This window comes from Galleria mellonella, unplaced genomic scaffold (genome assembly GCF_026898425.1).
Source record: "Galleria mellonella isolate WM207_F2 unplaced genomic scaffold, CSIRO_AGI_GalMel_v1 utg172, whole genome shotgun sequence".
In the NCBI taxonomy this organism is placed as follows: domain Eukaryota; kingdom Metazoa; phylum Arthropoda; class Insecta; order Lepidoptera; family Pyralidae; genus Galleria; species Galleria mellonella.
In genome coordinates, this window is record NW_026442015.1 from 5,341,897 (window position 1) to 5,359,446 (window position 17,550).

At 35.5% G+C, this 17,550-nt stretch overlaps 2 protein-coding genes across 2 annotated transcripts; one reads left to right on the forward strand and one right to left on the reverse strand.

Moving 5' to 3' along the window:
• Positions 1-333: 333 nt before the first annotated feature.
• LOC113514732 (gastrula zinc finger protein XlCGF26.1-like) lies at positions 334-9,455 on the reverse strand. Its single transcript, XM_026898830.3, has 3 exons — positions 9,184-9,455; positions 5,272-5,862; positions 334-4,746 (listed from the first exon to the last, which is right to left on the reverse strand). Exons 2-3 carry the CDS (start codon positions 5,828-5,830, stop codon positions 3,335-3,337), a joined length of 1,971 nt encoding a protein of 656 aa, XP_026754631.2. The 5' UTR covers positions 5,831-5,862; positions 9,184-9,455; the 3' UTR covers positions 334-3,334.
• Positions 9,456-10,865: 1,410 nt separating this feature from the next.
• LOC113514733 (piggyBac transposable element-derived protein 4-like) lies at positions 10,866-17,109 on the forward strand. The gene is made up of 6 exons (XM_026898831.3): positions 10,866-11,447; positions 11,546-11,650; positions 13,038-13,113; positions 13,483-13,602; positions 14,527-14,627; positions 15,120-17,109. Exons 1-6 carry the CDS (start codon positions 11,144-11,146, stop codon positions 17,039-17,041), a joined length of 2,628 nt encoding a protein of 875 aa, XP_026754632.2. The 5' UTR covers positions 10,866-11,143; the 3' UTR covers positions 17,042-17,109.
• The last annotated feature ends 441 nt before the right edge of the window (positions 17,110-17,550 follow it).

Below are 17,550 nucleotides of genomic sequence, written 5' to 3' on the forward strand. Positions count from 1 at the left end.
AACAGTCTTTCTCACATTCTCACATTGGGCGGTAAAAAGTAACTTGTTTACACTACATACACGGAAGAGGGTATCGCAATACACGCGAACACGGTTACTGACAATAGTGGCGTGGGGGGGGGGGGGGTAGTAGTAGTTAGGAATGGGATCAACCTAGACTATTATAACCTACAAATAGCAGTGATTTATAGGGTAAGTTTTATATACCTAGATTTTTAATGCAAATTAGATTGGCACACAAGCTGACGGGCCATCTGATAGAAAGTGGTAAACATCCTACCTATAGACATGACAGTGCTACAACATAGATTTGGTTCGTAATAAAATAAATCATAATATACATAAGGTGCAATATATTTTTATAAATTATGTCATGTACTAGTTTAATTACAGGATTTATAACCAAGATGCCGAGAACCAAATGAAGATTTCAGTATATTACTTACTAATAATTTTAGAAGCGAGAATAAATGAAGTTTTTGGTTCTCCATTTGGTTTTGGCATCTTGCCTTTAACATTGGTACTTATACATAACAGTGTTATAAAATTCATCCAAGATTGATGTTTAGAAGTTTTTGGAGCTATTTATGTGTACGGCTAAGAAGTGTATTTGCTAGTATTTATATATACCTAATAATAAATAAGTAATACTAGTACGTAAGGAATATCTTTGTCAATGTGAAAATATACCTAAGTTAATTAAAATTATATAATAATCCTAAATTTTCTCGCAGGTCACACACAAATATAAATTAGCTCACCACAGTGAGAGCCATCCAAGGCCAATGGCAAACTATCAATACATTTTCATTACCGCATGCATAAGATAGAAAAAGACGCTGAATGTTACTATCTCGTTTGCTCAATACAACATCATCGCTCCGACAGAACCAATGAGTCGTCATTTAAAATTTCATTTTCCGTACAATATACTTTAAATAAAAATTAAAACTATTAAAATAAAAAAGTAGGAAAAAGTCAGTCTCAAGGGCCAAAATCACAAAGTACTAACAATTTCTTTATAGCGCCATCTACCGCTATCAATTGAAATTAATATTTTGTAGTCGATAAAAATGACGCTAATTGGCGTTGTAAACATAAAACTAGAAATTTAAGCTGAATCACAGATAGATATATACAGAACTCAATTTCAAGCTTCTAAACCCGACGGAGACATGACATCAAAGAAGTAAACAAGAGAATCCCAATTTCCATAAAAAAGCATCTATGTAATTACTCAAAGATATCCTTGCGACAATCGTGCTGCTCTGACAAACTTGAAATCACATCAATAAGGAGCCTCCTTGTAAGATTTTACATTATCATTCTTAATAATCACTTTTATATAATATTAATTTAAAAGAGCACATTTTCGGTAATCGTTAAAATGACTTATAGACAAAATGCGGGGATTTCCAGCGAGTGGAATACGAGGATTTGTCACAAAGTAAAAAATTATATGATTTCTGGCGTTCAAGAACTCAATATAGATAACATACGATTTACTTTTCAGATTTTTTCTAGATTTAAATATTTAACTGAACTAGGTGTTTTTTATGCCTGTCGGTGATTGGGAAGACTGCTAGTCGCGAGCCTCAATCACCGACGGGTAGGCGCCAAGAGGAATACCGGGGTGTTTTTAGTGGGTAAAAATACCACAGTACCCATCCGTCGTCCAGCCGGCGGATGGGTCTCTTTCTGAAGATTTTCATCCTAGGTAAAAAAAAAAAGTGTTTTTTATGTGAAAGTCTATATCACTTGTTGGCCGATTATTTAGAACTATTTTGTTTAGTTCCGCTACCATCAATACGTGTGCGACTGTCAACATTCGAGGATTGATCGTATAATTTCAACACAAATAATAGTATTAATATTAGTTGAAATTCTACAACCTCTATTAGTCATCAATCTCTGACCGTTATTCAGTCTACGCACATGTTGTTCTAGACTAACATCCAGAACCCTGTACCTTCGACCTACTATCCCGCATATAAAAATGCTAGACTCATTCCGCTAATTTCTTTATCTTCAAATATTTATTCAAAATCCGAGGAAAGTAAAAAATCCAATCTTTTTCCTTGATGAACTATTTCTAACTGCCAATACAAAGATTACAATCAAAACCGTGCCCATGGATTGTATATCAAATCTTTCTTCTGTTAGAAATTGGTTTACCGCCAAATTTCGTGCAATTAAAATATACGGGGTGGAAGGGACAGGTTGGCCAAAATAAAAACAGCCGATTTAGATGAATGGCCGAGGAATGAATGCCCCACGGATATATAATTAACGATTCTTAGTTTTGACGTTCCGCAATGTATTTGAAAATGTACGATCCATACGACACATGATATCTACACCGCGCGTTCAATGGCGCTTCTTCGTAGGTAGTTTTCGTACGCTTGTAGCGTTGACCTTACACAACAGATGTGTATAGGGGGAAAAGGGATTGTTAGTAATGGAGACTGAGAATCCCATTGCTAGTAATATACCCAACCAGGTCGACCTCCTCGCGGTTCTCCCTGGAAACTATCATGGTTAATTCCTGATGAATTCATCATGATGGGCTAACTGGCCTGTTTTCATTCTCATCGATCACCCTTCACTGGTGCTCCGCCAGCGTATACCGTTAGCGCAGGCGGAGTTACCATACCATTTTCATCCATAAAAAAAAACAGATGTGTATAAGGTCGACTCAGTTATGTAAGGTCGATGCCGCGGTAGGATTTTAATACGTATATTACATTAGTGTTTTTTGGTATTTCATAGCATTTTACTATAAAATATTATTTCTTTATATTATGACATAGTATCATAGATTACATGATTTTAAATGAAAAACAGGAAAATTTTTGATATTTTCCAGAACGAATATCCACTGGTTTTCAATTTAGAATAATAGTTTGAATTTACTGTTTCATTTTTTGCCAACCTGCCCGTTACATATATATATAAATATTGACGTGATACAAATCTTTTGACAGAACATCTGTCAATTCAGCTAGTTATAAAATTGGCGTGCGATTTGGAAATCTCTCGCACCCTTATTGAGTTTTAATTATGCTTAAAACTCAAACCAAATATTACCCTGTGGTATAACAAAAAGCAAACATGTACGTGTAATTGTGGCCGCAACATGGACCATTTATATAGACAACTCGAGCCTCACTATCACAGTTTAGGGCTCGATTATTTTGACATACATACAGATAAAAAGTCAATTCAGAACAATATTTTTAAATTGGTCAACTGTTTTTAAATAAAATTTTAAATAGACAAACCTGGAGCATCATTACAATAGTGATCCATTAAATCCCATATAGTTTCTACTAATTTAATCAGGTACAATTATTTCTATGGTTTCTTTAGCATGGATAGAATTCATATGCTTCTTTAAGTGACCGCTCACTCTAAACCGCTGCTCGCATAGTTTGCAGGGATAGGGCCTCTCATCCGTATGGATCCGCATATGATACCGGACACGTTTTTTAAATCTAAAACTTTTACCACACACTTCACAACTAAACGGTTTCACATCGGAATGGATATGCATATGACAATTTAAATCTGAACGGGATTTGAAGGCGCTCTGACAAACTGTACAGGAGAACGGCCTCTCGCCTGTATGGGTTCGCATATGAATTCGTAACTGTGACATATCTCTGAAACTCTTAACACACATAGTACAGGAGTACGGTTTCTCGCCTGTGTGTCTTTGCATATGAATTTGCATCTGTGCATCATCCGCGAAACCCTTCTTACATTCTACACAATTCGATTGCGGTTCACGGAAGTGTATACGCAAATGTTGTTTCAACAGAGTATTGTCTCTAAAACATTTAGGACACTCAGAGCATTTATATGGCTTCTCACCAGTGTGGATTCGCATATGAATTTTGTACGACCTCTTATCTTTGAAACATTTCATGCATACTTCGCAATTGAATGGTCTTTCGCCAGTGTGGATCCGTGTATGGATGCTCAACTGCGTGCGGTCCCTGAACGACTTCTCGCAGTATACACAGCAATGGGGCCTCTCACCTGTATGGACTCGCATATGAATACTCAATTGGGTATGATCTCTGAAATAATTCTCACACACTTTACAAAGAAACGGCTTTTCGCCAGTATGCAGCCGTCTATGACGGTGCATAGCAGAGTTATCTCTAAAAGACTTTTCGCAAATGTCACACTTGTAGGGTCTCTCACCAGTGTGAATCAACATGTGTCGCCTCAGGGACCTGGCCGCTGAGAAGCTTTGCTGACATTCTTCGCAGGTGTTGGATTTTTTATCAGTATGAACTTTCCCTATATGGTGTTGTAATTGGACACTTGTACTAAAACTTTGGTCGCACGACTCACAATTGTAGGATTTCTCATTTTTATGTACTCGCATTATATGGCGGTCCAAACTAGAGTTGTCTCTGAAACTCATTTTGCAAATTTCACATATATGTGTTTTCTCGCCATTGTGAAGTCGTTTATGACGATTGTAACTGGAATTGTCTTTAAAGGACATCTCGCATATTTCACAGCTGTATGGCCTTTCACCGGTGTGGATCATCATGTGACGGCGTAGCGATTTGAGGCCACAGAAGCTTCGTTGACACGGTATACAGCTGTGTGTTGCCAGATCAATGTGTATCTGAGTGTGGACCCGCAAGTGTTTCATGGATGGGAATATTTCATCACATATATCACATGGGAACACGCCATTTGGAGTTTCACCATCGGATAGCATATCAGCTGAAACAAAAATCAAATAACTGAAAACACTGTCGCTGTCAGGCTACTTAATAATAATAATAAATTATTGCCATTCTTTACAAATATGGTACAGAAATTATAATGTACATTTATTAATAAATAAACACATTGTGCAGTATCCCTATGCCTGGAAATAGGTACAAATAAATAAGACCAATTTATACAAAACAATATTTTTAAAATTATTGCAATATAACAAAGTATTATATGACAAATATAAAAAAGGTCAACTCGGGAAATTCATCAGTCCAGCAGCAAAACACTGCCGTTAATAAAAAATTACTAGAAGTGAGATAAATAAAAGTGTTCCCTCCCTTAGTCGCCCCTTGCAACACCCATGAGAAAGGTAGGGATGGCCCATTCTATGCCGGGGCATACACAGCAAATTTATAATAATACTAAGTATAATAATACCAGAGGGAGACTTTGTACGAAAGTTGTTTGCTTGGGCACAACATGCAGCATAACAAACAAATTTAAAAATTATTGAAACAACATTATTACCTGATAATAAATTTCGGCTTGTATCAGGTTTTGCAGCAATTTCAACCTTCCGTTCATGAATTTTAGGTGAACCATCATTACCACCCAATGTATTGTTTGATTCATCATCAGATCCATCTTGTTCAGATTTTATGGTATGTAGCTTCAAAGCGTTATCATCCTCTTCGTCTCTGGCAATATCATGCTTTTCCTCTTTAATAAATATAGTATTCTCGTTGACTCCAGAAAAGTCCTGTCCTGTATCACCTACATTTGTTTCCTCTACTTCGACCTTTTCAATTTTAACTTTGGGATATTGTGTATCTACTTCCATAAAATAAGTCATACCTTCACCTTTTTGTGTCAATATAGATTCTGCGTTTTCCTTGCTGGTTGGCATTCCAGAAAATGTACCTGAAACCCTTGACTGAGAATTTCCATGATTGAAGTTAAATTCTTGTTCAGATAAAGAACCATCTGAATCATCCCCTAAAACTTCTTGCTTGATGGATATAACAAGGTTGCTGATGATTTGACTATTTTCATGTTTTGGTTCTTGCTTGATGTTTTCTATATTCATTTTGAAAGGTCATACAGATTTACGAACCAACCCTGTAACAAGAAGAATTATCACTACTTATATCTACTTCATCCTCACTTATCATCTCTCACTGGTTCCCCGCCAGTGTGTACCGATAGCGCAGGCGGGTTTTTTTTTTATGGGTGAAAATGGTATAGTAACCCCGCCTGCGCTAACGGGATACGCTGGCGGAGCACCAGTGAAGGGTGATAGATGAGAATGAAAACAGGCCAGTTAGCCCATCATGATGAATTCATCAGGAATTAACAATGCTAGTTTCCAGAGGGAATCGCGAGGAGGTCGACCTGGTTGGATATATTGCTAGCAATGGAATTCTCAGTCTCCATCACTAACCATCCCTTTCCCCTCAATAATCACTGGTTAATATAATTTTATTTTTATATTTATCTAAGCTTAATTATTTCCGAACGCAATGCCGCAATATCCTTCTACCTTCTTAACCTATCCATATTACTGATGAAATCTGTGCTCACATTGGGGGTAGATGGGTAACAAAATCAGTCTATCGTCCAATTGCCCATGGAGCAGATCAATTCTTGTAAAAATCTCGATAAATATACGTTAGTTACAAATAATCGAATTAGTCGCGATCTCTGCGCATCATTTAGCAAATCCGCAGCAGAAAGTGTCGAGTGAACGAATTAAAATACGAATGCGTATAAGATCTACACGCGGCGACTACGTGAACCAGGTTTGTTCTTCTCCATTCTCTTTACCCAACAAGTATATTGGTTGATACGCACAATGGCCCAAATGAGAGGCTAAGCGCGGAAAATGGAGTCCTTTTCAAGTATATTGGTTTCATAAAAAAATATAAATTAAGTGTGCAAGATCTCGAAGCATTGAAAACAAAATGAAACGACGAATATTAGTAAAAACTAATGGGTGTGTATCGGCCGTGAACTATACACTGCTAAACATAGCCTCCCCCATAAGGAGGGTTTTTTTTAATGGATAACAATGGTATGGTAACCCCGCCTGCGTGGGGAGGAAAGGGATTGTTAGTAATGGAGACTGAGAATCCCATTGCTAGCAATATACCCAACCAGGTAGACCTCATCGCAGTTCTCCCTGAAAACTATCATGGTTAATTCCTGATGAATTCATCATGATGGGCTAACTGACTATTTTTATTCTCATCTATCACCCTTCACTGGTGCTCCACCAGCGTATCCCGTTAGCGCAGGCGGGGTTACCATACCATTTTCACCCATAAAAAAAAACCCCGCCTGCGCTATCGGTACACACTGGCGGGGCACCAGTGAGAGATGATAAGTGAGGATGAAGTAGGTAAGTTAGCTATAGGTTAGTTAGTAGTTAAGAACCACGAGGTCTACCTGACAGGGTATATTGCTAGCAATGGGGCTACTAATTCCCATTACTAACAATCCCTTCTCCCCCCCCCTCATAAGTAGGCTTTTGCCAGTAATTGTCACGCTGACGCTGCTACCCCAGTCGCTCCTTATGATATTTACGGAAAAGAGGTGGTCCATTCTATGCCGAAAAAAAAAATGAAATTAAATCGTTTCATGTTCTATTTTACTCAAAATAATTGTTTTTAATTCCAATAATATTTGTAGAAATGAGACTGGCATCCTATGTTTTAAGAAGTTTGATTTTCTACATGTTTATTTGTTTGGACAAGCTAAAAAAAACAACTGATTAAATAAATTCTTTCACTTAAAGAAACCTATATTATCAAGGAATAAGATAGGCTATATATAGGCCAAATCACTGTAGTCAGGTTTTATTCCTCTGTACCCACAGTAAATTGACGTAAATTAAATATCTATCCTATTGCCATATCATATTAATTTATATATTTATAATGGCATCTTTTATAAGGACAATACTTCTTATACTGCTAGAGAGCAATGTTTAAAATATTACACAACATGATTCAAGTAAATGATGAAATAATATCTATTATTTATATCTGTGTGGTCATTTAGCTGTGTAGTCCAGGGATAGAATAAACCACGGGATCCTTTCTTGTGTGTGTCATAAAAGATGATTAAGGAAACTTAATGGTTGAGGGATAGATAGCAGTGTCCCTTTAAAACTTCACCAAAACCTAACTGCAGTTGCCAAACATGATGACTACTGGAAAAGGCCCCCAAGGGATAGACTCGTTCCGCAGTGGACAGTTAACAGCTATATCATTATCATCATTTATATGATATTATTTAATGTGTCAACTATACACAGAATTTTCCTTTGTTATTGGCAGTGTCTTCAATCTTGACAAAATTGATAGAAATCAACACAGTACTCTCATGTTGATGCCATATTAATTTTGTTAATATTTTGATCAATTGCAAAACAAATTGGCAAATGTGATATAAAATACATACATTGTTAAAAAAATATAATTTTGTATCAGTGTAGAGCACATAGGGTACTTTTCTTTTTAATGGGTGATAATAGAATGGTAACCCCACCTGCGCTATCAAGATACACTGGCGGGGCACCAGTGAAGGATGAAGCAGGTCTGTTGGCCCATTGTGATGAATTCAACAAGAATTGTTCATGATGGTTTCCAGGGGGAACCATGTGGAGGTCGACCTAATATTGCATATTGCTAGCAATGGGGCTATCAAACTCCATTGCTAACAATCCCTTTAAATGGGGTACTAGTTTGTATCACTAATAATTCCATCCACTAGGTAAATTAAAAAAATGTCCTATTCTTCTTTTCAGTAATAAGAGCACAAGGGGTCACCTCTCATGTGCTACCAATCCTGAAAACTATTATAGGTGTTACATTGTTTGCCAGAACATACACTGGCATTTCTTCTTTAAAACTTAAGTGTTCTGTATTCACAATATATCCCGAAAAGTTCATTAATCCAATACTATTAAAGTGAATAATCACATTTCTTAAAAAACAAACAGAATCAAAAGAAGAAGCAATATTAGCCTCTCAGTATAACTTTTCTCTTATTGGAATTGTTACCTAAATGACGTTCATTTATGATGTACTTTACTATGACTACTCTTGCTTCTGTCACCAAGTGTATTCCGAGATATTATTTAAATGAAAATAGGTACTAGCAAATTAAGAGTGGAAACAGGGCATATAGTCTTCTATAGAATGATAGTAATAAAATAACTTTCCTGTAGGGCCTACATATATACAAAGGAAAATATTGCCAGTGAAGCGCTCTATGTAGGATCAAATCAAAATTCTGATTAGTAGATAACCCTAAGCACCAACTAAATTAGAATGTTTCCCAAAGAATACTGATACAGACTGCCAACTGAAACTAGGTACCTGAAGAAGTTTAATGCAGTAAACTAAGTAGATTAATTAAAATTCAATACCTACTTACCAAATTTTATAGTTAGTATTTGAAGATAATTATCAGCGATTAGAGATACCTAAGTATATAGGTATGGTTCTGAAGGGTAGCCTGCGAGGTAGACTACATATTATTTATTGCAATTAATACACTAATAAAGGTCTGGTAATCAACATACAATAAAAATAAAAAGAGAAAGGGATAGAACGAATCAATCAATGGAGTAAAATAATGAAAGGAAACAAGAAAATCCTTCCAAAATCTTAATAAAAATATTAAATTGAATTGATTGAACACAGATTAAAAAAGCCAAAGACAAACAGTGTAGATACTGTGATTATCTACATGACCTTAATAGACGATCCAAACTTAAATACTTATGATGCATTATACGTGTGATTATTGTTTGCAGAAAATAATTCAGTTTCTCTAATAATTCACTCTTAAATTCCTTTTACACAATATAAACTACATCAATTAATCAATAAAGATGGCTTCTATGGCATAATATTTGACTGTACTAAATTAAACATTCAGTATAAGGAATCTAAGAGGGAATTATATATCTATCTGGTATGTAGCTACCAGCTTACAAAATTAGTAGGTACCTGTTAATCCTTAAATGTAATGTCAGAGTGTGTTGTTATAGTTATGAGAATGGAATAATAAGCCCCCCTGAGTTATTAGTGTTAAGGTTTTATTTATGTTACTTTTAAAAATAAAATTTCCTTATTTTCATTTTCCGTCTATTAATATTTTGTTATTAAAAACTAAGAACATTCTATTCCAAAATCTTTGATTAGAGAACTCTATTTTTCAACATCACTATTATTGTACTAGAAAAAATATAATATAGCTTTATATAGTTTATATAGTATATAGTTTAGTTTATTCATCTCCACAAATTAAAATGTATAATAATATTACAATTTACATACATACATACATATCTGTCACGCCTGTCTCCCATTAGGGTAGGCAGAAACAATGGAACGCCAAATGCTTCGATTCAAACAAACCTCTTTCGCTTCTTCCACATTCATCAATCTTGTCATACACGCTCGTCGGTATTACAATTTACTTTATACAAAATAAAAGTATCGTAATTTGTGGGAGATCTGGAGCCTAAACTAAGTCGTAACTTGTATCTTGGACACCAGGTCCCCCCCAATAAAGTATTGACAATTCAAAGTAAAAGGTAGTTGCGTGGAGTAAAAATAAATATGATTTAATATTAGAATAAACTAACTAACTTTATTCAGTATGTTCTATTTTATTGTTCAACACAACGAACCCTTCACAATTGGTATACACTGGCAAGACACCGGCATAAATTAGAGAGACTATGTCTGGCACCAGTGAGGAATGATAAATGAAGATGAAGCAAGTCGATTAGTCCATCGTGACAAATTCACTAATGAATCAATCACGACGGTTTGTAGGGGGAACTGTGAGATATCTAGGTACATTGTCATAAAGCCTTATCCTACAATCTCACAGCATACCCCTCAACCTCACAGTCTGTCCAATAAACTTAGATTATACTCTATCTTTGTCTATCAATTCCAGTGTCAGTGTTTAAAATTTTGGAATGTCAAATGTCATTCCAACAGAGTAGGTAATTATTACCAAGGTACGTTATTTAAGAGTCGGCGTTACGCCTACAGTAATGAATAAGATTGTTAATGTATACATATCGCATAGATACATCAACACAATTAAATATATTAATATACCATATAATGTAACGAGTATGTGTTCAAAATGTCAATATCAACATTTATCATAAAATATTATACCTAGCTACTTTATAGTGCAAATATTCAAATTTAGTGATGTGGGTGCATAGATATCATTAAACAGTTTTTTATTCAAAGTGACGTGTACCGTATTAATACTTTCCATTTCATTTGTTGTGTTTTGTATTTTTCTGTGACTGGAAGCAGTCTGGAGATTCCATTTATCTTACATTTATATTTATTATTTAAAAATGAATACTGAAATATTAAACAACAATACAAATAACTTAATTACCATGGAAGATTTGTTTCCAAACAATGAATCCCAAAAAGTAGTTGTTAAGTTTGAGAACTTGTCAGATCAAGAACCGGAATATTTAGTTTGTGAACCGGAACAAAGCACCGGAATACTATATGACCATAATTCACAGGATTGTGATCATAATCCTGAGGAAAACAGTATTGTAAATGTATCAAATATTAAGAAGAACTCAGATTATACTTTGCAGCAAACAATTATCAAGTTGAGACACAAGATTAAGCATGAATATTTAGGTGATGAATCTAAACAAAATATTAACATGTCATTACATTCAAATAATATTTTATTTGTTTGATATTAATAACAAGTCTAATAAAGTATTAGCTTTCAGATGATGCAGATCGAGGTCATAGTGAGATGCTATGTGAACAATCAGATAGTTCACAAAGTAGTGATAAGTTCATCACACTTGAGGATATACCAAAAAATGTTAAAGGTGAGCCTTAATATATTGCAAGTTGATGGTAACATATTTTTTAAACAATGGAAATGGAATAGTGATCCAACTGCATTTTTAGGATATGATTTTTGTAATATCATATATTTTCTGAATGTGTTATTTTCAGATTAGGTTACTATGTGTTTTTTTTTTTCATATTTATTTATTTATTTATGATTATTGAAAGATAGACTTTTTATATAAGTATCAATGATAAGGATTTTAAGATGTTTTTTGTATGCAATGTTTTTTATCTGCTCAAGATGTAAAGTTTGTTTCCCAAAGGAGATAATATATTGTTTTTGTATGAGTGGACTACAGTAACAAATTATATAGTAACTTGATTGGTAAATTCATATATTAATTAGAATATGAATGAAAAAATTAACACTAAACCTACCAAGTGCGGTTGACGAACTAGCTAGAAGAGGCTCAGGAACGAGGGTGGTAGGCCCGTATCCACTTCTTCCTCTTCCATTCTCACAACTTCGAATGTGGATTCGTCAAAGATCCTCTGACATACAAAACCAAAGATGGATACAGGCTACTGATTGCAGACAATCAAAATTGGCCGTACCTACGTTGAATCAACAACTATCAAAACTATTACAAACAAATTTATTACATCTAGATAGAAAAAACCTCAAAATAATGATAGGGACAATAAGGGGTCATTGTACATTAAACAAACATCTATACACAATAGAAGCCACAGACAGCCCTCTATGTCGAGGCTGTTTCGACGCCGAAGAAACGGCTACTCACGTAATTCTGGAATGTGAGGCTGTGGTCCATCAACGTTTAGAAATCCTCGGAATGCTGAGGTCGCTCCGTGAGGCCTGTGAAGAACCCAGGAAGCTTCTGCGCTTCTGGGCGCAGCTAGGTTGGCTGCACTAGCCACGACTCTAAGTGAAAGAATTTTTGAAATCGGCAAAGTAGATTTTGAGTTTATTCATTACAAACATACACACGAAAATACCGATAATTTCTCTTTATAATATTAATGTAGTTTTTTTTTTTTGGGATACGCTGGCGGGGCACCAGTGAAGGGTGATAGATGAGAATGAAAACAGGCCAGTTAGCCCATCATGATGAATTCATCAGGAATTAACCATGATAGTTTCCAGGGAGAACCGCGAGGAGGTCGACCTGGTTGGGTATATTGCTAGCAATGGGATTCTCAGTCTCCATTATATTCAAGTCTCCATTATACACAATCCCTTTCCCCCCTAATGTAGATAGTTATGGTTGTCTGGAAGAGATTGCTTAGGAATAAGACCACCTTTTGTGCTACACTATACTTACTGAAAATTCTTCAACAAGTCCTGTAATATTGATGCAATAAAGTGTTAAATAAATAAATAATAAATGTCTTAATTTGTAGGAAAATCACAGGCAAAGAAATCTGCTAACCAGATGAAGGCAAATCGAAATACTAACAGGACATACAAAAACAAATGGTAAGGGGATTGTTACTATATTTATTTCTTTAGTCTATATCTTAATGTATAAAAGGCTGGCATAATCACTCCTGTGTACTAAAGCCTCAATAAAAAATTTATTAAAAAAAAAAATAAAAAAATTAATATATAAAAATACTGTGTCACAATGTTCTTTCAAATTAATCCCCAAAAATCACTTCATGGATTTTAATGAAATTTTGTAAATGTGTATTGTTTGACCCAACTTGATACCATTTTTTTTTTTATTTATAATAACTTTATTTTTTTATTTAAATCAAATGTGAAATTGTGTTTAGTAATAATACCTGAGCCTCAAATCACACTTCGTGCCATGTAAATTTATAAATGAATTATTTATTTTTACAGGAATCAACCACTAGTTTTTGTAGATTGCGAATCAAGTTTGGGCGCAGCAAAAAAAAGCAAAACCCCAAGGAAACGAAAGCCAACATCCATCTCTGATTCACCAAACAATAAGCAATCACGGTGAGAATTATCCTATTCTAACTATAACTATATATAATCTATTTTTGTATACTAAAAATTAAATTATTTTATTAAAAGATAATTCAAAAATAGTTTTTTATTATTATTAAGCGAAATTATTACAATTACAAAATAAAAAAAAAATAACTAAATCAAGATATTTGCGTGTAAGAGAAAAAATGTATGTACATTAAAAATATTTTTTTTTAATTACAATAAAGCTTTATTCACTATCTAATTTCTAATAAAAGTCATCCATTTAAAATGCTTATTATTTAAACATTAACTGAATTTGATGCAGTTTTTATTCTTGTTTTATACTAAATACGCAGAGCACCCTGTAAGCATATTTTTAAAAGAAAACTTATTTGTTGAGTCAACAAGTCCTGCTCTAGTTACAAGTTACTCAATAGAATAGAATAGAATAGAAAATCATTTATTCAAATAAACTTACATTGAAGCACTTTTGAATAGTCATTACATTTTTTTAATCTACTTACTATACCTCATAATACTTATTAGGTAATGTTTATGCTTTATAATATGTAAAACTATTTATTTTATTTATTTTTCATTTTAAATACTCGACGAATATTTTTATTACAAGAATCAGTAGGCCTACCATGAAATGATTTCCGAAATTTCGGGGACGGACAAAACAAAACAGAAATTTGATGTTTAAATTACATAATACATGCCGCTTAAAATTATTAAAAATGTTAAAATATCGTTCCTCTGGACTATTAGGATAGGATTTATGATGAACGAAATGTTAAGCTTCATTTACAGAGACGATATCGATACGAACAAAAACACAAAATAGCCGGAAAATTCGGAATTTCATTTCATGGTAGACCACCAGTTCTCTTTATGCCCTGTGTGTTGTCATTAAAATAAAATAATTCTTAACTTGTGATCTTTTAGCGCTAAATTAAAAAAAGGGCGAAAGCGCGACATGTCAAGTTGTTCACCCTCTTCAGTGTATCCTGACATCCCCTCTGCTGCTGGCTCCTCGAATCAGCTAGGTAAGTAATGGTTACAATGCACAACCATTCTTTGGAATCAACTTCCAGCAGCAGTATTTCCGAACCGACACGACAACATAACCTTCAAGAAAAGAGTATATTCCTTTTTAAAAGGCCGGCAGCACACCTGCAATGCCGCTGGTGTTGTGGGTGATCATGGACGGCGGTAGTCACTTACCATCAGGTGAGCGGCATGCTCGTCTGCCTCCTATGTTGTAAAAAAAAATCCAGTAACTATAAAGTAATTTTTTTCTTCTTTTTTCAACTTAAATGGCAGTCGCAATGCCAAACGTCTATATCTGTGGATAAAGGTGTCCCTGACGAATTAACAAACCTAATTCCCTATAAGGTTGGCATACTGGTATTGGAGTTACCCAGGTATATTGAAGTGTCAACAATAATTAGAATAAAAAAATAAATGCCTGCCACCAATTTCAGCAGATGATTCTGAACGGAGGCACAGTAAAATTATATATATACTATTTGTTTCAGATACCAATGACATAACATTAGAAAATACTGCTGATGACATAAATTTGATATTAGAAATCAGCGATATAGATGATTGTGACCTAAATGAGATCTGTCCCCTTCTCCTGCCAGTGAACCAAGGTGCGCCTACGTGCCCCGCTGACTTGAGTCCGATCGAGTCCCAAGTTTTACAGATAGAGGACGAATTAAATGACAGACATATACGCGAAATTGCACCTGAAGACTTTTGTGATTTTAAATGGACTACGGACGAGGTCACTTTCACTGGACAACGTGAAACCTTCAAAGAAACAGCAGGACTAACATTCCCAGTAACGGAACAGCTCACTGATACAGACGTTTTCTACAAGATGTTTGATTCAGACTTTTGGGATCTTCTGTGTACTGAGACGAATCGTTGTGCTGTACAAAAGATAGCTTCGTTGAAAGCCCACAACCAGCTTACTCCCAATTCACTTCTACACTATTGGACACCCACAGACAGGGACGAAATGGTGAGCTTCGTAGCAATTATGATCCTACAAGGGCATTACCAACTTCAGGATGAGAAATCTTACTTTACCTTCAACGGTTTCGGCACTATGCCATATTTTTCGCGAATCATGAGCTACAATAGATTCGTGCTTTTAAAATCTTTCTGCCATTTCGTCGACAACGATTCATTGAAAGATGACAGCGATCGAGAGACTAAGATCAGACCTTTACTCGAATATTTCAACGACAAATTTTCAACACTGTACATGCCGTCGCAAGACATCGTAATAGACGAGTCGCCCTTCAAGTGTCTCGATAGATTGAACTATTCACAAAAAATTACCGCCAAAACTGACCCAGCCTGGATGAAGACCTACGAGTTGAGCGAAGCCTCAACAGGATATGTGTGGAAATTTATTATGTGTGTTGGAAAGAAGCGAACTCAGCCGGACCAACCATCCAACGGAGCGACTCAGCCGACTAATGGATCGACTCGGCCGACAAATGGACCGGCTGATGAATTCTCTAGCATTAATGCCTCTGGTGTCACAAACCACATAGGCGCAATAGATGATGACGTAACAATCGGTAGCATTGCCCGCCCAAAGACTGCTACCACCAAAATTATCTTGGACTTGATGAAACCATTACTGCACCGCGGATACACATTAATCATGGATAATTTTTATAATAGTCCATTATTACTTCGTTACTTAAAGGCTCAGCAAACGGACTGTTACGGGACGATCCGATTGGATCGCGAATTTGTTCCACCAATGTTAGTCAACTTTAACAAAAGCTACCTAAAACAAAGGGAAGCAGTGACGAGTTACTGTTCCGATCTGTCGATGATGGTTTGGAAGGATGCTAATTTCGTTAGCATGATTTCAACATATCACAAGTTAGAAGAGAGAAAGTGGCAAGATAACAAACTGACATACCCGCCACAGATCGTATCGGACTATAACAATTCCATGGGGGGAGTGCAGAGAAGGTATCAGTTTCTGTCCGCTCACCCTATGGGGCGCCCCCATAACAAGGTGTGGTACATGAATGTCTTCTGCCGAATTCTCAACGTGGCAATGTTCAACTGTTTTGTGATCTATGCATCTCGAAATGAAAATGTCGCGCAGGACCAGTTCCGGATCAAGTTGGCAGAGAACCTTCTTAGAATACACAAAAGAATCGATATGACGACAGAACAACGAATACTGACATACCAAGCTGGTGATGGATCGGCCGCATATGCCGTTTACCGAGGTTACAGGCCATCGAAACGTCCAGAAATACAAACACACGACCATTTCCCCGTAAAGAACGGGAAAAGGAAGGGGCGATGCGTGTTGTGTCATAACGAACGGAAAGTTGACGCACGGACTGTGTGGAAGTGTATGGAGTGTAACGTGAATTTATGCATAGAGATATGTTTTAGGGAATATCATAAATAGAACAGACGGACTGATAAATCTGTACTATAAGTAATAATTTATATGAATAAAAGGAGGATTATAAACAATTTGATCATGTCTCCCTGGAATTTATTTAGTAGTATAGTAATGAAACTGTGACTGACAGAAAAACGTTTTTCCTTATATTTACACTACTAGTGGTGATGAGAACCGTGGTGCATTCATGGGCTCATTGCTTGTGAAAATGAGGTCCTGGGTTCGATTCCCAGTTGGCCCAATTTATAAACTGAACTTTCCTAAATTGACTCAGGTCTGGGTGGGTCTCCAGATGTTTGTTGCCTGGGGTCCCTTAATATAGGGTGTTCTAACTTGAATATCAGGTGATTGATGCGATTGTGATACTTATTAATACTAGTTGTATCCTACATCTTTGTCCGCGTGAATTAGAATATCTATGTGATAATCGAAGATTTCATTTATCTGTGTACCTAATATTAAATATTCGGGGGAAAAGAATTGTTAGCAATAGAGTTTGACAGCCCCATTGC